General features: G+C 37.7%; 7 protein-coding genes and 1 long non-coding RNA gene across 8 annotated transcripts; 7 read left to right on the forward strand and 1 right to left on the reverse strand.

Annotated features, from left to right (window-relative positions):
• The first annotated feature begins 3,395 nt into the window (after positions 1-3,395).
• On the forward strand, positions 3,396-4,276 carry LOC124204208 (FAD-linked sulfhydryl oxidase ALR-like). Its single transcript, XM_046601251.1, has 3 exons — positions 3,396-3,564; positions 3,730-3,983; positions 4,042-4,276. The coding sequence occupies exons 1-3, from the start codon at positions 3,424-3,426 to the stop codon at positions 4,202-4,204; spliced, it is 558 nt and encodes a 185-aa protein (XP_046457207.1). The 5' UTR covers positions 3,396-3,423; the 3' UTR covers positions 4,205-4,276.
• LOC124204209 lies at positions 4,201-4,928 on the reverse strand. The gene is made up of 4 exons (XR_006878785.1): positions 4,736-4,928; positions 4,581-4,652; positions 4,401-4,478; positions 4,201-4,330 (listed from the first exon to the last, which is right to left on the reverse strand). It is a non-coding gene; the product is annotated as an uncharacterized LOC124204209 (long non-coding RNA).
• Positions 4,929-5,024: 96 nt separating this feature from the next.
• On the forward strand, positions 5,025-6,326 carry LOC124204207 (E3 SUMO-protein ligase NSE2-like). The gene is made up of 3 exons (XM_046601250.1): positions 5,025-5,446; positions 5,511-5,689; positions 5,772-6,326. Exons 1-3 carry the CDS (start codon positions 5,335-5,337, stop codon positions 6,168-6,170), a joined length of 690 nt encoding a protein of 229 aa, XP_046457206.1. The 5' UTR covers positions 5,025-5,334; the 3' UTR covers positions 6,171-6,326.
• A 2,393-nt stretch (positions 6,327-8,719) lies between these two features.
• Positions 8,720-9,565, forward strand: LOC124204250 (cuticle protein 18.6-like). Its single transcript, XM_046601295.1, has 3 exons — positions 8,720-8,809; positions 8,873-9,019; positions 9,101-9,565. Exons 1-3 carry the CDS (start codon positions 8,804-8,806, stop codon positions 9,452-9,454), a joined length of 507 nt encoding a protein of 168 aa, XP_046457251.1. The 5' UTR covers positions 8,720-8,803; the 3' UTR covers positions 9,455-9,565.
• Positions 9,566-10,498: 933 nt separating this feature from the next.
• On the forward strand, positions 10,499-11,402 carry LOC124204188 (cuticle protein 18.6-like). The gene is made up of 3 exons (XM_046601233.1): positions 10,499-10,634; positions 10,711-10,857; positions 10,939-11,402. Exons 1-3 carry the CDS (start codon positions 10,629-10,631, stop codon positions 11,290-11,292), a joined length of 507 nt encoding a protein of 168 aa, XP_046457189.1. The 5' UTR covers positions 10,499-10,628; the 3' UTR covers positions 11,293-11,402.
• A 913-nt stretch (positions 11,403-12,315) lies between these two features.
• On the forward strand, positions 12,316-13,238 carry LOC124204414 (cuticle protein 18.6-like). Its single transcript, XM_046601475.1, has 3 exons — positions 12,316-12,470; positions 12,547-12,693; positions 12,775-13,238. The coding sequence occupies exons 1-3, from the start codon at positions 12,465-12,467 to the stop codon at positions 13,126-13,128; spliced, it is 507 nt and encodes a 168-aa protein (XP_046457431.1). The 5' UTR covers positions 12,316-12,464; the 3' UTR covers positions 13,129-13,238.
• Positions 13,239-14,152: 914 nt separating this feature from the next.
• LOC124204415 (cuticle protein 18.6-like) lies at positions 14,153-15,076 on the forward strand. Its single transcript, XM_046601476.1, has 3 exons — positions 14,153-14,307; positions 14,384-14,530; positions 14,612-15,076. Exons 1-3 carry the CDS (start codon positions 14,302-14,304, stop codon positions 14,963-14,965), a joined length of 507 nt encoding a protein of 168 aa, XP_046457432.1. The 5' UTR covers positions 14,153-14,301; the 3' UTR covers positions 14,966-15,076.
• A 958-nt stretch (positions 15,077-16,034) lies between these two features.
• Positions 16,035-16,912, forward strand: LOC124204416 (cuticle protein 18.6-like). Its single transcript, XM_046601477.1, has 3 exons — positions 16,035-16,145; positions 16,222-16,368; positions 16,450-16,912. Exons 1-3 carry the CDS (start codon positions 16,140-16,142, stop codon positions 16,801-16,803), a joined length of 507 nt encoding a protein of 168 aa, XP_046457433.1. The 5' UTR covers positions 16,035-16,139; the 3' UTR covers positions 16,804-16,912.
• Positions 16,913-21,296: the final 4,384 nt, after the last annotated feature.

Genomic DNA, 21,296 nt, shown 5'->3' on the forward strand with positions numbered 1-21,296 from the left:
TACGCCGCTGCTCCCGGAGTCCTGGTTTCGCATATGCTGGTTATAGCGCTTCCCTCGGCTACACCGCTGCCGCTACTCCCGTCGGCTATATGCTGCTGGCGCCATCTTCGTGCCATGTCGGCGCTAGAGTCGTGGGCTCGTGGCCAAGTACGAGCGCGAGTATGAGCCCGTTGAACAACATGGATACCAAATCGCTTAATTAATCGTACTCGAATGGAGCAATAACAGCTTTAAAAAACGACCAGTTCTTTAAAAAAAAAAAAAACAGCAACAGGCGATTAATAATAATATTAGCTTTATAATATTGTCACGTACAGTTTAGTACAGACGTCGAGCTTAGAGACAATTCTGGGAAATTACGATAAGGGGACGACTGACGACGATGACATAAGGTCACCTTGGTTCCCTCTACTTTAAAGACGACCCCCTGTAGACTTAAGGTAGACGAGTTTGGCCCTGACTGGTGTGTGGGTCTCCCGTTTTGACTGGTGTTGGGCACTGTCGTCGGTCTGTAGTGACGGCAGTGCATGTGCTTTGGCGGAGGCTGGGCTCGTGCAATCGTGGAGCCAGCTCCGTGAAACTGCAGCACTGGTCGGCCACAGCAACATGAAGCCCGCATAGGCCCGGCCGTGACATTTGGTGGAGATGCAGGGTAGGCGGATGCTTTCACGTGTGGCTCGACCAGATGCGTTTAAGTGAGTTTTCGAACGATCTCTTCGTTATCCTGATTGGACGTGGGCGACCCGTTGGAGACAGCGATTCGAAGACGCGCATTGGATTGCCCTGGATGGAATAGCTGACTCCCAGAAATTGACGGACAACGGCTTGCGTTCCGTGGCCTAAGAATAAGTTTTTTTTTATGTCCAGTTGTTTTTTTTATCGTTGTCATTGAAATACGCGAGTTGTCAGCATGCTAGCTTCTGAGATTGAACTGTTGAAGCGCTATTGAGAATCTGCTGATATTCGGTCTTGTAATTAACGTTACGCAAAAATGGCAACTAGAGAAATTCGCGGGGCCAAATATTTGGGAAATAATGTTTGCGTTCGATTGAAACCGTTAATTTTGATCTCAAGACTATCACAGGGTTAGTTTCAGCTGTAATTACGTTGTTGATCTGAACATCAGTCAATTATTCCCAAGTTCTCACGACGGACTATTGTTATTCGTACGTTGGACCCACGTTTTTACATTAACGGGAGCGTATACAAGCGTGTAGTGTTTGGGAGCATGGGATAGCAACGCGCGCTCGACCGCGCGTTTTGATGTGCGATTTCTGGCTCGCTCAGGAAACAACGCCACTCGTGCTTAATTTTGTCTGCGGCGATGTGCGAATTCTGTTAGGCCGAACCAGGTCGAGGGATGCTGAAAACTAATGCGAAGTTATTTCGAATCATCCTGTTTTTATGGTCCCTCCGATTTTGTATGGATTTCCAGAGTTAAATGTTTTGGGAGATTCCGTCTAACAAGCGTTAAGCGTCCGTTTAAGCTGAAGTAAACTGCGCGACTGAACCGATGTGATGTTGATGTATGAGCGAATAGAATTTATGTGTTTCAAAGGATTTTAGATGCATCTAAGCTAGCGGCTGAATTGGGATTGTGTATAGGCCTAATAAGATGCTGAAGCTAATAACAAAAAAACCACCAGTGTTTTTGAGTCTGTTTCAGGTAGAATGATAGCCGATGGAGCCAGATGTGACGGATGGCGTTCGATACCTGAAGTGAAGCGGTGGGACGGCCAATAACAACCGGAATGTACCAGAACGGATGCAAATGAACCAAGGAGCTGCCGGATCAAGATCGCGGCGAGAATAGCCGAACCGAAGTCGTGGTCGGACTGACGTAAGGGTCGTGTTGAAGCATAGTGCAGAGCGCGGAGCAAGTCGCAGAGCGCAGAGCACAAGCGTGCAGAGCGCAGAGCGCAAAGCAGGGCGCAGAGCACAAAGCTGAACACAGAGCCCGGAATTGAGTACAGAGCTCGAAAGAAATGGTGGCCACCAAGCGCGTCGCGAACCATGGTTGAGAGGCCTCATTAGCGAAGGCAATGATTTCGCGAAAGTCTGTAGCTGCAGCAGTGCGCCGTACGGAAACAAAAAGAATTGACCGAATTGAACTGCGGAGCGTCCTTGCGATTTCCGTAAAAGTTTATACAGTTGCGTAGAACTGTACAGGGCGTCGTCGTACGAGTGAAACAAACGCTCGCCGAAATAAAGTCGTATAGTTGAGCTGCGTACAATTATGTCACAAGCGGTGTGACCGGCACGTCGAGTTGCGAGAAAGTTATCGAGCGAAACAATCCGAAACCGTCGCCGAATAAAAAAAAAATACCTAATGCGTCGTAGATTTAACCTTCCGCCGTATACGATTCGGATGATCGAGGTCGATCATTCCATTAAGGAGGGGAAAATGTCATGTACAGTTTAGTACAGACGTCGAGCTTAGAGACAATTCTGGGAAATTACGATAAGGGGACGACTGACGACGATGACATAAGGTCACCTTGGTTCCCTCTACTTTAAAGACGACCCCCTGTAGACTTAAGGTAGACGAGTTTGGCCCTGACTGGTGTGTGGGTCTCCCGTTTTGACTGGTGTTGGGCACTGTCGTCGGTCTGTAGTGACGGCAGTGCATGTGCTTTGGCGGAGGCTGGGCTCGTGCAATCGTGGAGCCAGCTCCGTGAAACTGCAGCACTGGTCGGCCACAGCAACATGAAGCCCGCATAGGCCCGGCCGTGACAATATTATTATAAAGCATTTAAATAATAATAGCTAATTATTTATTCTGAAAGTTTTACTGGTGACGTAGTAGGCTGCAAAGCTACATAAACCTTGGAAGCCATCTATTTTTTACACCAATATATGATAATGTCACAAAAGATTGGTCCAAATAAACGATCTGATACATTACTTATTTTTTATGGAATGTGCATTCGAGTACGCTAATAATAAAACACCTATTCTTCTTAATTTTAGATAAGAATTGCATCATACAGAACGACTGAAGATAACAATCGCCGACTAAAACTTCAGAAATATACAGTACAGTTTAGATCGTTTACGTCGACACACTTACACGATCTACCGCGGCCCGTGACCAAAAATTGCTCCGAATCAATGTTGATACCTATTCTCTGATCATTTCGAACCGTTGGGGCACTTCAGTAATCAGTTGTCAGTTAACAACAATCAGTCGATAATGCCAAACTCCTTAGTCCTTACTACGAAGACGCGGAGAGAACAAAAAAATTCAATATCACCAGGAAATAGTAGTAAACATGGCGAATTGCAGTAAAAATTTGAGCGGTAAATTTTTTTGTTACTTTGGCGCTTCATAAAACTTGTCATAGACGTATCTCTTTCAATTGATTTGAAAAGTAGCGGGAAAATAGAAAACTCAGCTCCATCTGCTGGGGATTTGAATTGAAAATGGCGAGTCAACAAAGCGAGGATTTTTCCCCCCACGGAAATAAAGGGATAAAAAAACCTTGTCGAGCATGTTCAGATTTTAAAACATGGACTACCAATTTAAACCAAAATGCCAATGTTCAGGAGAAAATGAATAGTCAGGTAAACTGTTATGTACTATCTTCTTTTTTTAACTACTGCTCTTACCCAATCATATCCTTTTCTAAGTTTTGTTAGGATGCATCAAAGGAACATTATTACTGTTACATTACTGAGATCCTCAAAATGCTAATTAATCAACTTCCAATGTTTTTATATTTTGAATAGATTCCTCAATCTACTGCTGCTGAAACAAAGTCAAGTTTTCTGACAAAGTCTTCACACACAGTAGAGAAAACATTTCCAGAATGCCCCTTGGATCGTCAACAATTGGGCAGAAACTCTTGGAGTGTTCTCCACACAATAGCTGCATATTATCCTGAAACACCTACTGTTGATCAACAGAAGGACATGGTTCAATTCATGGCACTGTTTACAAAATTCTATCCATGCACTGATTGTTCTGAAGATTTCAAAGAGCGGTAAGTGAAACAGCTTATTTGTGAAGAAAACTTGCTTACAATTTTTGTTTTCCTATAGATTGATTGCAAACCCACCTGCAACACAGAACAATTTTATACTATCTCAGTGGCTATGTGCCATGCACAATGAAGTTAATGTTAAGCTAGGGAAACCAGAATTTGATTGTAGTTTAGTTAACCAGAGATGGCGAAATGGATGGAAGGATGGATCATGTGATTAGCTTGTACAATGTATTCTCTATCATTCAAAAGTGTTCCTCTATGATACAACAATACACTAAATTAATATTTTGGATTCTGATGAAATCTGATATATTTCGCTGCATCTGGATCATCATCTCTTTTAACTGTAAATTTAAACATAATAATAGCATTAGTATTATACCACAATACACCTACTGTATATCCTGACTTTACCTATATAATGATCTTTAAAAGGTCTTGATACTTCCATCTTCGACGATCGATAGACTCCATAACTAGCTAAGCAAATCCCTTTATAGAAAATAATCATGTAGATGTCATGTAGAAAATAATGTGTGTCTACTGTGTCAATGATAAATTGGTTTAACTGTGTGAATTATTTAGAAACATTACCCGAAATTGTAAGACACATTCCTATCATAATATCAGGAACCTCGATACATCCTCGTCGAAATAACTGAACGACTGTAAACAGATCAGATTTATACTTGCATTAGTAATTTTCGTACTTTTTAGAAATCAAAATCTCAAGTCAGATGTGCAAATACTTTTCGAACTGGATTGAGCAGCAGCCATGACTTGTTTTTTTTTTAAGTTTTTTTCACGAGGAAACTCTTCGTCTTCGCTCGAGATTGCTTCGGTATTCAGCGAAGGTGCTGCAACCTAGGTTTCTTAACCCACACTATAGATTTTCGACTTTCGGCTGACAGTCACTAGGCGGCTCAACAGCGCTGCCCTCGCGCTGCCCCCTTCCAGGTATTTAGGTCGTTGGTATTTGCCTCAATTACCTTACGTTTCGTAACAGAAAAACAGTTAATAATTAAGAAAATTTTATCTAGACCGGCGCGCCACAAATTACAATAAGAATAAGCATTTTTCAACCATGATTGCATGCAGAAGGTCAGAGAGATTTCTAAAAAAACATGTTTTCTTATTTTGACCGTTAGATGGCAGAAAATAAAGAGGGAGAAATACAGAGGTAAAAAAAGTGGGAGGAGGTAAAAAAAAATTGAGTTTTTAAATTTCAATCCTTTTGCTCACTAAAGCTGAAGTCAGTTACTAGAAGAATAATTGAAAAAAGTAAAATCTTCACCTGATTGTCATAAAGTGTTTGATAACAACCCTTCAAAGAGAAAATTTTACCAAAATGGATCATAGACTTCCAGGTCCTAATTCAAACATAGCTGAAAACATTAAACAGGCAAAAGAAAAGGTCATTCAAGTTTACGACATGCTGCCAAATTTTTGTTCAAATGAAGGTATACATTGAGTTGGTGCACATCAATTTTAAACTTTTCTTCATTAGTTGATTCTTACATATAGAAATTCCTGAATTACTGGATGACCTCCGAAGTGTAATGAAAGACTATGTCTTGCTCGACACAAAATACAAAGACCTTAAAACAAGCAAGCAGAAAGTAATTCAGTTATGCACTGAAAAAGTGAAGAAAGACATTGCAGAGGGTAGAGAAAGCTCAGTTGCTTTCGATGAAATCAATGAAGTAAGACTTTACTTATTAAACTTGTTAATCTATGGAAGCACACTTAAACAAGTTTTAATCTTTTATCTGTTCTACTGTTTAGTTGTTGAAAAATACTTTGAGAAATGAAATGGAGAAACATCATGAAGGGTTTTTGGAAAAAGATCCTTTGTACATCACTATGAAGAATTTTGGTGAAGATGAAATTAACAATGCAGAAGACCAAGCAATGAATAATGAAGACGACCTGGCAGTCACTGGAGAAACCATTCAGACAATTGATCCTTATTCAAAGAAAGAATTTTCTGATCCTGTTAAAAACCTGAACTGTAAACACACATATGAAAGGGAAATCATCATGGGACTGATAGCAACAAACTCGAAAACCCGATGTTATTGGATGGGATGCAACAATCGGGTGGCTATTAGAGCTGAACATCTCGTTTCTGATGATGAACTGAAACGTTACATAAATCGACTGAAAACAAGAGCGGCCATTTAATTTTTGTTGGTTATTTGAATCCATTCCGCGAAATTTCTTCTCTTTGTACATGTCGTTCTTTCTCTTTTGAAAAGAGGAAGAAAAAAGTCTTTTTTAACACAGATAACTCTAAAAACCACTGTATGCATAAAGCGAATAAAGGAATTTTGAACCAGAGACGATAAAAGATTGAAACAAAGTCTAAAACAAATAATATTTATATTGTTCAATCAAAGGTTTAATTAGTTCTTCATAATGAGGATTGTAAAGAAATAATATTCTCAGATCTGATCAAGTGAAGCAGGGGTGTGGAGAGATGGTTGCCAATGACCATGTTAAATTTCCCATAAGGGGATTCGACGGGAAGCTACTTATTTACTAGCGACTTTTGTGTGGAGGCATAGGGAGGTCTCTTTGAATCAACGCCATCTAGGCTGTTGCGACATATGGACATACAAAGAGACCTTTTAGTAAAATGAGCGAACGACCCCTTTTGGGAAATTTAACATGGTCATTGGCAACCATCTCTCCATACCCATGACTATAGTAAACTAATAGGTTTTTTTCGGGGGTTCCCAAAAAATTGTAATATTTTTTTTTAAAATGAACATTATTTAAACTTACTTTCTAAGTAAGTACCTGAAAACAGTACGAAGTCGAACAATAGTCTTTCAGAAAATACCACTAAACATTTGTAGCTACAGAGTACAGACCATTTTTAAATCTAAAGGTAACCGCAGAGCAAAAAGTCGTGCGACTCGTCGACTAGTGCGCACCCTAGTGGTGGTTTGGGGTTTGGAGAACTGCTGCTGCAAGTTTTTTTTATTCCGCTTACGAATCCATTTTTGCTGTAGGCTGACCTTTTTTTTGGTCAACTATAACACGTGACTAGCAGACCAATCACAAGATCTGTCCATATGGGTAATGGTTTATATGGGAAAAACGGGTCTGATACTGATACTCTGATTATAACAATTATTCATTGATTCTTTAAATAAATGAACTGAAAACCTAATGTACATTATAAAAATGTGTTCAAAATTTTGTTTACTTTCATTATCATTTACAATTTTTAACAAGCGATCCGCCACTCAAAGAGACCGTTTTGGGGGGTTTTTCATTACGCGGAAATCGTCGCTGGGGGTTATAAAAATAAACAAACAGATGGTTCCTGTGCAAATTTTTTTTCGCTAAGTAGATTGGAAAAAACCGCAATCGCCTAGCGTTTGTAGTTTGGGAGGTATTACCAAAAAAAAATCAAGGGGGGGGGGGTATCCGAAATTTTGACTTTTTTGGTTTTATGCAGCAGTTTTCTCGTAAACTGCTGCACCTATATATATAATAAAATTTTTTTAAATGATGGGATAGCCCACCTCTTCAAACATTTTTTATATTTTTTCAATACTTGGCTTAAAAGCCGAGATACAGTACCTACCTAAAGTTTGGGAACGCGCGAGAGAACCTTATGGAAAAAGGCGTTTTTCTCGGCGTTCCCAAAAATCCAATTTTCGTCGGATTACGATGAATTTTTTTTTGGCCGTAGCCATTGTGGTTATCATGAAGCTGATTTCTTTTGGATTTTTCCTAATAAGGGAAGGGTAGCTTTTGACTCAAGCCCTAAATTTGGGAACGCTCCGTAGAGCTTTTTATCAAATTAGGGTACTTTAAGGGGGGATAACTACAGAACGGGTAGAGCTAGGAAGATGCGGAAAACTCTGAAATGAAGAGAACATTCTTCATTTTCAGATTTTTTGTGTCATATTGAATGTAGTCGGGTTGTCACCCCCTCATAAGGCCGCGTTTTCTCTGTTTAACAGAGAAAACGGCGCGCGGGGTGGAACTTGCGCTTGTCTAACAAAGGATTGTACCTACGTTTAGTGTCAAGCGTGATACAAATTTTAGTTCTCCTATCGGCCACAATGGTGCGTATCGGCGTAAACTGCGCATGACTTTTTTCTCGACTACTACTTTTTGATTGGAATACCATCTATATGTTAATTTTTAGAACCCCCAGTGACGAGTTCCGAATAATCAAAACCCCCCGAAACGATTTCTTTGAGTGTCGGATAAATGAATCACTTGTTAAATGAATTAACAGTTCAAAAAATCAGACAGCTCAACAAAATATTAATATTCGAGCCGTGACTAAATCCGCAGTAGTCTTTAACAAAAATACATCCTGTTAAATAACCATAAACTATAAGCATGCAAGAACCCCCCCCCCCAAAAAAAAAAAAGAAATTACAAAACAATAAGTATATAATTTCCAAAGCAATTATACATATTTTATTTTCGCCAATGAAGTTTTATGGACTGAGGAAGAACATAAAACAAAAGTTAACATTGCTAAGTTAATTATTTGCTGCAAGGTTTACATGGAAGAACTAATGTTGTAAGCTCATCGTGTTAGAGAAACTCCCGTCTTTTACGGGAATTGACTGATGGTAACTAAAAACAACTGGAGTAAAAGAAAGCGGTAAACAAATATGCTAAAAAAACTTTCCCTTTCTCAACTGACTCATAAGTGACCAACCATTCCATGTGAAAATATGTCATAGCAACAGTGAGATAATTAAAAGTATAAAAGTCACATACATCCATTGTAAAATCCATCAGTTACAAAATTGACTTAATCCGTTTGCCAGCTTTTACAAATGAAGGTAACGAGTTATATTGGTGAAAATGGTTGAATCATGTTTTAAAACTAATTTGATCTCATATAGTTCTTCATCTTCAACGCCCTCGTCTCTGTAGCCGTTGCCAAATCGGCTTACACAGCTCCGTCTTATGCTGCACTTGCTACCCAGGCGTATTCGGCCCCAGCTTACTCGGCACCAATGTATTCATCACCCTCTTACGAAACCCACTATGTAAGTTCAGTTTCATTTTTTATTAAATCAATTTACTTTGTTAAAAAATATGAAATCAATGTCGGCCCCCTTATTTCATAGGTCGCTCAACCCTACAACTTTGACTGGGCTGTTAAGGAGGCTGGATACTATAATGATAACCTCGACTATTCTCATTCCGAGAGCAGTGACGGTAAAGTAACCACCGGAACGTACCATGTTGTTCTCCCCGATGGCCGCACCCAGATTGTCACCTACAGAGCTGACAGCTATGAATACGTTGCTAATGTCAAGTACGAAGGTGAAGCCAAGTACCCAGAATACAAACCTGCCTCATATGCCACACCCTCTTACTCTGCCCCCCGTGCCAACGTATATTCTTCCCCTGTCTACAATGCTCCTACCATGGCTGCACCAGTCTATTCTGCTCCTGCCCAGAAGGTTTCCGAGTACTAACAGTGAAATTTTTTTGAAAGAAAATTATATTTATTGGTGTAATTACTATGCATTATGTGCAAGTAATCGAAAAAAAAAATATGAATTCGAAATACAACGATTTTTATCAGATTTTCGTTCGCTTTACCGACAAACAATAACTGAATTTTGTCTTGTGTCAGAAAATAAACAAATGACAACAAAAAGTATCGAACAAAGAGTGCTAGTTAAAAATCAGCAACCGCAAGTCAAATGTTTCTAAATATTGGAATGGGATTCTGGTTTAAAGATTCTCTTACAAAATAACTGCAGAGACCAAACTGTGATGCACATTTAAAATCTTTTTGTTTTCATAGGAACACTAAACATTTTATTATAGATGAATATTATTTTGAAGTCGCTGAGGCATTGAAAGCATCTAGTCAGGATTCAAATATTGTTACTGTACTATCGTATTCCCATGATAAGAAAAACTGTATTCACTTTTATTAATTCAAATACCGGGCTTAATATAAAAAAGAAGAAACTGGGATTTCTGAAATAGCTATTAGCTTTTTGAATAAAAATTCGTAGCTCTATATGAAAGTGTAAACCGATTGATCCACATTAAGTGAAGAAAAAAGAAATACCTGCCTATCACAATTAAACGAATCCTTCGACTCAGTAATGAACCGATAATATACATAGACATACAGGTAATTATTTATGCAAAAGATTTCTGCCAAGAAAGAGGTGTCGTTATTCCTATGAGTATGTGAACGTGTGTTTTTGTGACAGAGTACGAGTGCAAGGAAGGCTAATTTTAAATTTTGTTCTCTTTCCAGTTTTTTTATTTAATCTAATGAGATGCCGCAAGTCAAAGCAGTTTGTATATCCGTTATAATTATACGTATTATCTGATTCATGTTGGGGGAATTCCCATCTTTTATAGGAGTTGACCTATTACCCTAAATGAAATCATGATTGAGAAGGTCACTTAGTAAAACTGGAGTGAACGTTAGCGGTAAAACGTCTTTGCTGAAATTAAAAATAAAACACTTTCCCTTTCTCAACGGACTCTTAGGTGACAGAACATTCCATGATTAAAAATATGTTTCAGCAACAGTGAGATAATTCAGGGTATAAAAGTCAGAAACATTGAATGTAAAATGCATCAGTTACCAAACTGTCTCAATCCGTTTCAAAACTTTTAAACATGAAGGTAAAAAAGTTTTATTGGTGAAAATGTTTGAAACATGTTGACGATAATTAGCTAAAACTAATTTGATTTCCTATAGTTCTTCATCTTCGCCGCCCTCGTCTCTGTAGCCGTTGCCAAATCGGCTTACACAGCTCCGTCTTATGCTGCACCTGCTACCCAGGCGTATTCGGCCCCAGCTTACTCGGCACCAATGTATTCATCACCCTCTTACGAAACCCACTATGTAAGTTCAGTTTCATTTTTTATTAAATCAATTTACTTTGTTAAAAAATATGAAATCAATGTCGGCCCCCTTATTTCATAGGTCGCTCAACCCTACAACTTTGACTGGGCTGTTAAGGAGGCTGGATACTATAATGATAACCTCGACTATTCTCATTCCGAGAGCAGTGACGGTAAAGTAACCACCGGAACGTACCATGTTGTTCTACCCGATGGCCGCACCCAGATTGTCACCTACAGAGCTGACAGCTATGGATACGTTGCTAATGTCAAGTACGAAGGTGAAGCCAAGTACCCAGAATACAAACCTGCCTCATATGCCACACCCTCTTACTCTTCCCCCCGTGCCAACGTATATTCTTCCCCTGTCTACAATGCTCCTACCATGGCTGCACCAGTCTATTCTGCTCCTGCCCAGAAGGTTTCCGAGTACTAACAGTGAAATTTATTTGAAAGAAAATTATATTTATTGGTGTAATTACTATGCATTATGTGCAAGTAATCGAAAAAAAAATATGAATTCGAAATACAACGATTTTTATCAGATTTTCGTTCGTTTTACCGACAAACAATAACTGAATTTTGTCTTGTGTCAGAAAATAAACAAATGACAACAATAAGTATCGAACAAAAAGTGCTAGTTAAAAATCAGCAACCGCAAGTCAAATGTTTCTAAATTTTGGAATGGGATTCTGGTTTAAAGATTCTCTTACAAAATAACTGCAGAGACCAAACTGTGATGCACATTTAAAATCTTTTTGTTTTCATAGGAACACTAAACATTTTATTATAGATGAATATTATTTTGAAGTCGCTGAGGCATTGAAAGCATCTAGTCAGGATTCAAATATTGTTACTGTACTATCGTATTCCCATGATAAGAAAAACTGTATTCACTTTTATTAATTCAAATACCGGGCTTAATATAAAAAAGAAGAAACTGGGATTTCTGAAATAGCTATTAGCTTTTTGAATAAAAATTCGTAGCTCTATATGAAAGTGTAAACCGATTGATCCACATTAAGTGAAGAAAAAAGAAATACCTGCCGATCACAATTAAACGAATCCTTCGACTCAGTAATGAACCGATAATATACATAGACATACAGGTAATTATTTATGCAAAAGATTTCTGCCAAGAAAGAGGTGTCGTTATTCCTATGAGTATGTGAACGTGTGTTTTTGTGACAGAGTACGAGTGCAAGGAAGGCTAATTTTAATTTTATTCTCTTTCCAGTTTTTTTATTTAATCTAATGAGATGCCGCAAGTCAAAGCAGTTTGTATATCCATTATAATTATACATATTATCTGATTCATGTTGGGGGAATTCCCATCTTTTATAGGAGTTGACCTATTACCCTAAATGAAATCATGATTGAGAAGGTCACTTAGTAAAACTGGAGTGAACGTTAGCGGTAAAACGCCTTTGCTGAAATTAAAAATAAAACACTTTCCCTTTCTCAACGGACTCTTAGGTGACAGAACATTCCATGATTAAAAATATGTTTCAGCAACAGTGAGATAATTCAGGGTATAAAAGTCAGAAACATTGAATGTAAAATGCATCAGTTACCAAACTGTCTCAATCCGTTTCAAAACTTTTAAACATGAAGGTAAAAAAGTTTTATTGGTGAAAATGTTTGAAACATGTTGACGATAATTAGCTAAAACTAATTTGATTTCCTATAGTTCTTCATCTTCGCCGCCCTCGTCTCTGTAGCCGTTGCCAAATCGGCTTACACAGCTCCGTCTTATGCTGCACCTGCTACCCAGGCGTATTCGGCCCCAGCTTACTCGGCACCAATGTATTCATCACCCTCTTACGAAACCCACTATGTAAGTTCAGTTTCATTTTTTATTAAATCAATTTACTTTGTTAAAAAATATGAAATCAATGTCGGCCCCCTTATTTCATAGGTCGCTCAACCCTACAACTTTGACTGGGCTGTTAAGGAGGCTGGATACTATAATGATAACCTCGACTATTCTCATTCCGAGAGCAGTGACGGTAAAGTAACCACCGGAACGTACCATGTTGTTCTACCCGATGGCCGCACCCAGATTGTCACCTACAGAGCTGACAGCTATGGATACGTTGCTAATGTCAAGTACGAAGGTGAAGCCAAGTACCCAGAATACAAACCTGCCTCATATGCCACACCCTCTTACTCTTCCCCCCGTGCCAACGTATATTCTTCCCCTGTCTACAATGCTCCTACCATGGCTGCACCAGTCTATTCTGCTCCTGCCCAGAAGGTTTCCGAGTACTAACAGTGAAATTTATTTGAAAGAAAATTATATTTATTGGTGTAATTACTATGCATTATGTGCAAGTAATCGAAAAAAAAATATGAATTCGAAATACAACGATTTTTATCAGATTTTCGTTCGTTTTACCGACAAACAATAACTGAATTTTGTCTTGTGTCAGAAAATAAACAAATGACAACAATAAGTATCGAACAAAAAGTGCTAGTTAAAAATCAGCAACCGCAAGTCAAATGTTTCTAAATTTTGGAATGGGATTCTGGTTTAAAGATTCTCTTACAAAATAACTGCAGAGACCAAACTGTGATGCACATTTAAAATCTTTTTGTTTTCATAGGAACACTAAACATTTTATTATAGATGAATATTATTTTGAAGTCGCTGAGGCATTGAAAGCATCTAGTCAGGATTCAAATATTGTTACTGTACTATCGTATTCCCATGATAAGAAAAACTGTATTCACTTTTATTAATTCAAATACCGGGCTTAATATAAAAAAGAAGAAACTGGGATTTCTGAAATAGCTATTAGCTTTTTGAATAAAAATTCGTAGCTCTATATGAAAGTGTAAACCGATTGATCCACATTAAGTGAAGAAAAAAGAAATACCTGCCGATCACAATTAAACGAATCCTTCGACTCAGTAATGAACCGATAATATACATAGACATACAGGTAATTATTTATGCAAAAGATTTCTGCCAAGAAAGAGGTGTCGTTATTCCTATGAGTATGTGAACGTGTGTTTTTGTGACAGAGTACGAGTGCAAGGAAGGCTAATTTTAAATTTTGTTCTCTTTCCAGTTTTTTTATTTAATCTAATGAGATGCCGCAAGTCAAAGCAGTTTGTATATCCATTATAATTATACATATTATCTGATTCATGTTGGGGGAATTCCCATCTTTTATAGGAGTTGACCTATTACCCTAAATGAAATCATGATTGAGAAGGTCACTTAGTAAAACTGGAGTGAACGTTAGCGGTAAAACGCCTTTGCTGAAATTAAAAATAAAACACTTTCCCTTTCTCAACGGACTCTTAGGTGACAGAACATTCCATGATTAAAAATATGTTTCAGCAACAGTGAGATAATTCAGGGTATAAAAGTCAGAAACATTGAATGTAAAATGCATCAGTTACCAAACTGTCTCAATCCGTTTCAAAACTTTTAAACATGAAGGTAAAAAAGTTTTATTGGTGAAAATGTTTGAAACATGTTGACGATAATTAGCTAAAACTAATTTGATTTCCTATAGTTCTTCATCTTCGCCGCCCTCGTCTCTGTAGCCGTTGCCAAATCGGCTTACACAGCTCCGTCTTATGCTGCACCTGCTACCCAGGCGTATTCGGCCCCAGCTTACTCGGCACCAATGTATTCATCACCCTCTTACGAAACCCACTATGTAAGTTCAGTTTCATTTTTTATTAAATCAATTTACTTTGTTAAAAAATATGAAATCAATGTCGGCCCCCTTATTTCATAGGTCGCTCAACCCTACAACTTTGACTGGGCTGTTAAGGAGGCTGGATACTATAATGATAACCTCGACTATTCTCATTCCGAGAGCAGTGACGGTAAAGTAACCACCGGAACGTACCATGTTGTTCTACCCGATGGCCGCACCCAGATTGTCACCTACAGAGCTGACAGCTATGGATACGTTGCTAATGTCAAGTACGAAGGTGAAGCCAAGTACCCAGAATACAAACCTGCCTCATATGCCACACCCTCTTACTCTTCCCCCCGTGCCAACGTATATTCTTCCCCTGTCTACAATGCTCCTACCATGGCTGCACCAGTCTATTCTGCTCCTGCCCAGAAGGTTTCCGAGTACTAACAGTGAAATTTATTTGAAAGAAAATTATATTTATTGGTGTAATTACTATGCATTATGTGCAAGTAATCGAAAAAAAAAATATGAATTCGAAATACAACGATTTTTATCAGATTTTCGTTCGTTTTACCGACAAACAATAACTGAATTTTGTCTTGTGTCAGAAAATAAACAAATGACAACAATAAGTATCGAACAAAAAGTGCTAGTTAAAAATCAGCAACCGCAAGTCAAATGTTTCTAAATTTTGGAATGGGATTCTGGTTTAAAGATTCTCTTACAAAATAACTGCAGAGACCAAACTGTGATGCACATTTAAAATCTTTTTGTTTTCATAGGAACACTAAACATTTTATTATAGATGAATATTATTTTGAAGTCGCTGAGGCATTGAAAGCATCTAGTCAGGATTCAAATATTGTTACTGTACTATCGTATTCCCATGATAAGAAAAACTGTATTCACTTTTATTAATTCAAATACCGGGCTTAATATAAAAAAGAAGAAACTGGGATTTCTGAAATAGCTATTAGCTTTTTGAATAAAAATTCGTAGCTCTATATGAAAGTGTAAACCGATTGATCCACATTAAGTGAAGAAAAAAGAAATACCTGCCGATCACAATTAAACGAATCCTTCGACTCAGTAATGAACCGATAATATACATAGACATACAGGTAATTATTTATGCAAAAGATTTCTGCCAAGAAAGAGGTGTCGTTATTCCTATGAGTATGTGAACGTGTGTTTTTGTGACAGAGTACGAGTGCAAGGAAGGCTAATTTTAAATTTTGTTCTCTTTCCAGTTTTTTTATTTAATCTAATGAGATGCCGCAAGTCAAAGCAGTTTGTATATCCGTTATAATTATACGTATTATCTGATTCATGTTGGGGGAATTCCCATCTTTTATAGGAGTTGACCTATTACCCTAAATGAAATCATGATTGAGAAGGTCACTTAGTAAAACTGGAGTGAACGTTAGCGGTAAAACGCCTTTGCTGAAATTAAAAATAAAACACTTTCCCTTTCTCAACGGACTCTTAGGTGACAGAACATTCCATGATTAAAAATATGTTTCAGCAACAGTGAAATAATTCAGGGTATAAAAGTCAGAAACATTGAATGTAAAATGCATCAGTTACCAAACTGTCTCAATCCGTTTCAAAACTTTTAAACATGAAGGTAAAAAAGTTTTATTGGTGAAAATGTTTGAAACATGTTGACGATAATTAGCTAAAACTAATTTGATTTCCTATAGTTCTTCATCTTCGCCGCCCTCGTCTCTGTAGCCGTTGCCAAATCGGCTTACACAGCTCCGTCTTATGCTGCACCTGCTACCCAGGCGTATTCGGCCCCAGCTTACTCGGCACCAATGTATTCATCACCCTCTTACGAAACCCACTATGTAAGTTCAGTTTCATTTTTAATTAAATCAATTTACTTTGTTAAAAAATATGAAATCAATGTCGGCCCCCTTATTTCATAGGTCGCTCAACCCTACAACTTTGACTGGGCTGTTAAGGAGGCTGGATACTATAATGATAACCTCGACTATTCTCATTCCGAGAGCAGTGACGGTAAAGTAACCACCGGAACGTACCATGTTGTTCTACCCGATGGCCGCACCCAGATTGTCACCTACAGAGCTGACAGCTATGGATACGTTGCTAATGTCAAGTACGAAGGTGAAGCCAAGTACCCAGAATACAAACCTGCCTCATATGCCACACCCTCTTACTCTGCCCCCCGTGCCAACGTATATTCTTCCCCTGTCTACAATGCTCCTACCATGGCTGCACCAGTCTATTCTGCTCCTGCCCAGAAGGTTTCCGAGTACTAACAGTGAAATTTATTTGAAAGAAAATTATATTTATTGGTGTAATTACTATGCATTATGTGCAAGTAATCAAAAAAAAATATGAATTCGAAATACAACGATTTTTATCAGATTTTCGTTCGTTTTACCGACAAACAATAACTGAATTTTGTCTTGCGTCAGAAAATAAACAAATGACAACAATAAGTATCGAACAAAGAGTGCTAGTAAAAAATCAGCAACCGCAAGTCAAATGTTTCTAAATTTTGGAATGGGATTCTGGTTTAGAGATTCTCTTACAAAATAACTGCAGAGACCAAACTGCGATGCACATTTAAAATCTTTTTGTTTTCATTGGAACACTAAATATTTTATTATCGATGAATATTATTTTGACGCGAGGGGTTTAATTGCGTTTCATATAATGAGAATTATAGAGACGATGATGATAACTAAGGTGAGGAAATGAAAGAAAATATCAGAGAATAAGAATCCCAATAAAATGTATATGAGATCATTGATAAAACACGCAGGAAACAGGCAAAATCACCAGTACGAAACGTTTAGCTAGTCTCTAGAACGCCTAGCTAAAAAAACAGCTCCACAAATATAGGCTGGCCATAACTCTCTATCTGCTTTTTAAATAACTGATGAACATGAGCATCAGCCTAGTTTCTACCAGCTAGTTGCTAGCTAGAACCTGTTAATTCTATGCTGCTTGCGTTCAGCAGTAATTTTAACATGGATTGCTAGTAACGGCCAGCCTATTTACGTAAAGATATTTTAAGCTAGCCGTTTGGCTCATAAAATTAAGCTAAATAAATCCAGCATAGTTTAACCACGGATAGCTAGTAACGGTTAGCCCAAATATGTATAGTTATTTCAATCTAGGCGTTGTATTCATAAAAATTATGTATATAATAAAAATTTCCTGCTTTTAATCAACTAGCTGTTTTATAGCAGAGCATCAGTTAATATAGGTCAGTGTCTCCTATCTTTCGTAAAAGATAAGTTAAGATAAGATATTTTTTGTATCTTTTTGGTATCTTGTATCTTGTGTCAAATTCAGTTACAATTAAGTATTTTCAACTTTAGGGTATGAAAATAATGGTAACTTTTGCCTTAAAAGATAAGATACTTAAGATCAGGGTTGTTAACGATACTTTAAAATAATATCGGCGATAGAGATACCGATACTCGACTTTTTTTTCTATCGGCGATACCGTTACCGGTACTGGTTTTCGAAAGTATCGCGATACCGATTATTTTTGTTTATACCGGTACCGATACTTTTGAAACATTTAAATTCATAAAATTACTAATTTCATGCAATTGTTTTTTTCCCCTTTTTTATTTAAAAAATTCGGTTAACACTTCATGTAATGGAATAAAGAATTTCCACTTTTTGAGGCTGGGCCAAAATATTTAAAAAAAAGTTTTCCAGACAAATATTCGCGATGTCATTTTTTTTCGTACACCAAGGACTGTAACGACAGACGAAATATCGCTATCAGAGTATCGATCGTTACTGCTTCGATACCCTTCCGATACCCCTTTTTAAAAAGTATCGCCGATACTGACTCAATACTAAGTATCGCTAACGGCGATACTGTAACGGATGTCTCACGACTATCATATAGATCCGTTGACCCATGTATCAGTAACGGCTAGATCAATAGCCTTTAGTCAAATAGCATAGCACGTGAAGGAAGCATGCAGAACAGACCCAAACCGGAAGTGTCAGATAGTTCCGTCAGATACGACATAAAAGAACATCCAAGCCGGGCAACCGGGATCAGTCTATTGTATCGCATCACGTTGTATACTTCATCTTAATAAACGGTCCAACCATCTGTCACTCTCGTTACAATACTATCGGTATCGATTCCGCTACCGATACGATATTAACAACCGTAAGATCCCATCTAGCAGTAGAAAAATGATTTACTTTGAGGTATGAAATTCGAAAATTTTAAGGCCAAGGCTGTTCAGACTTCAGATTTAAGAATACTGAGAGCTGACAGCTGACTCATCAGGACGTTGCAGACTTTCAGCCATGCTTTCAGCGAATTAGTCGAGCTTTTTTCGTCTAAGACTCTGAGTCTCTGTACTCTCTGAGATTTTAATCTTCTGATAGCGTAATTTTGCTTATATTTTTTTATCTTATTTTTTTTTTTAATTTTTCATCACATTGCGTGTGATCTGTGATCTAGTGTTTGCAAATTAATCCCAAGAAATCCAGTAGGGCCTAAGTATTTTCAATTTTTTTTGTGCCCTACCCTTACCGGCAATATTGCCATTCGTTTTATACTATATAATCTAAATACAGCAGCAGTGTTCTTTTGTTATCTCTCTGTTGCTGAGTTGCTGACTTGCTGTTTGAATATTGAATTATCATTTTTATCACTCAGATTAGTCAGGTATGAGTAACTCAATGACCGGTTTGTCGTGCAATACAATGCAAAAATTGAACAGTTTTACACTGTTCAATTTGCTTGTCGTGAAATACAATAAAGAAATTAAACAATTTATCGACTCAAATGTTCTTTTTCCTTTTTTTCACTTTTTTGGCTAAAAAATAACTACTATCTTATCTTAACTTATCTTATCTTTAGCCCACCATAAAAATTCGGAAATATCTTATTTTTTTCGTATCTTGACTATTTTTTCCAGATACTATCTTTTATCGGAGCATTTTTTTCGGTATTTTGGATACTAACTTAACTTTTTTTGGGGGGGGGGATTAATTTTAGTATCGAAAAATTTTTGTAAAAAAAAGATAGGAGACACTGATATAGGTACTATCAAGTATATTTCATGTACGAAATACATTTATAGCAAATTAATAATTGTAAATTTTATTTGATTCTCCCTTTTTGTATTTTTGGACTGGGATTAAAATGGTAGTTTTAAATTGCTTTTAAAAACATGTTAAAAGTTTGGAACTGTACCCAATTCAGTTTAATTGAATACAGGAAACTGGACATATATTCAAATTCAAATTTTAATACTATTACCAATGCGCCGAGGCTCCTTGGAGAGTTTCCCGAAGGGCTTTTTTTATTTGTAATATATGGTTGTGTAGTAATTTTTTTTCGAAACCGCATCTTGGCTGTTGATATTGAATGCACGTTTGTTCAAAACGATTGGATTGATTTAATTGTAAGTTGTTTACTCGTTTGTAATGGAAATCGTCTGGAATCGTTTTGAATCGATATTTGCGGTTACAGTTGGTTGATATTTCGACGTTGAACGTGGTATGCAACTTGGAAGCTAAAATAATTTTAATGACGCACATATACCGGATTCAATTCTGTGTATTCCATTTCAGAGCATTACCTTTTCAACATTTTGTCTAAAAAAATCTCTTTAATCTTCATTTTTCATGGATATAACATGTTGAGTTGAGGGAAAAAAAATTTTTAAGCGTTCTTTTTTCATGAATACAACAAGATCGCTCACCGATGCGACGTCTTTTGCTACCATCGCCCCCCCCCCCCCCCCAACCAGCGAAGTAACTCTTGGGCGTCGAGAGTCTTCGGATTGAACTGGATATAAGACATGGACGATGAAAAAAATGGTATGAAAAAAACATAGGGAAGATATTTTTAAAATGTAAACCAACCTCGACATCCGTTACTCCAGTCGCTTTCAAACTGAGACGTCCTTCCCGACTTATAACAACAAAGCCTTTCAGTTTGATGGCAGACCCAGCCGGATGGCGACGGACATCGGCGGTAGCAGGACCCCAGAAAGTGATCGGAATCTAAAAAAAATAAAAAATAAAAAGGAAACGGAGACAATTTAGTATCGTAATTGCCAAACACGACACGAAGAAAAATTTTTTTTATAACCTGACTCTGTTGCAAACTAGGATCGACAAGTTGGGCCTCCAGATAGGCAGCGTCTCTTATAGTGCCATCATTGTTTTTTATTTCTTTGTTTTGCATGGCCCCAACAGATTTTAACACAACCAAAACATCTATAGAGAATGAAATAAGTGAGAATTTCGTTAAAATGTCAGCAAACGTAATATCATGTACTTACTGATCGAGGCTTCGACGTCTACAGTTCCGGAATCCAAATCAGAAAGAGGACGGAAATGGTCAACAGGAGCAACATAATCATTGTCGTCATATCAGATCTCGCCACTTGTCTAGCTATCTCAATTACTCATCAGTTCGCTAGTTAGCGACTTCGAGCAATTATTCAATTGCTGAACAAGTATCTCGACCTGGATCTATTATGGTGACTTCAATGCACTAGTTCATAAGAAAGAGACCTAACGGTCTTCATGCAATACGCATGCCACAGACGCTCCCGATATCGGGCGTCGGTAATATCGAGTAAACGTGGACTCCAGTACTGAATTCCAGTACTCTGCTAGCAAAATAGCCTAGGTTGGGACCCCCAAATGAGCAGCTTTCGATGCGACGCCTCGCATTGAGTGAGCCGAGTCCACACCCGCATCAGATAGAACCACTCTTAATCGAACGCGCTAAAGTTGAGCCGCCTAC

Source organism: Daphnia pulex, chromosome 10 (assembly GCF_021134715.1).
Source record: "Daphnia pulex isolate KAP4 chromosome 10, ASM2113471v1".
Lineage (NCBI taxonomy): Eukaryota > Metazoa > Arthropoda > Branchiopoda > Diplostraca > Daphniidae > Daphnia > Daphnia pulex.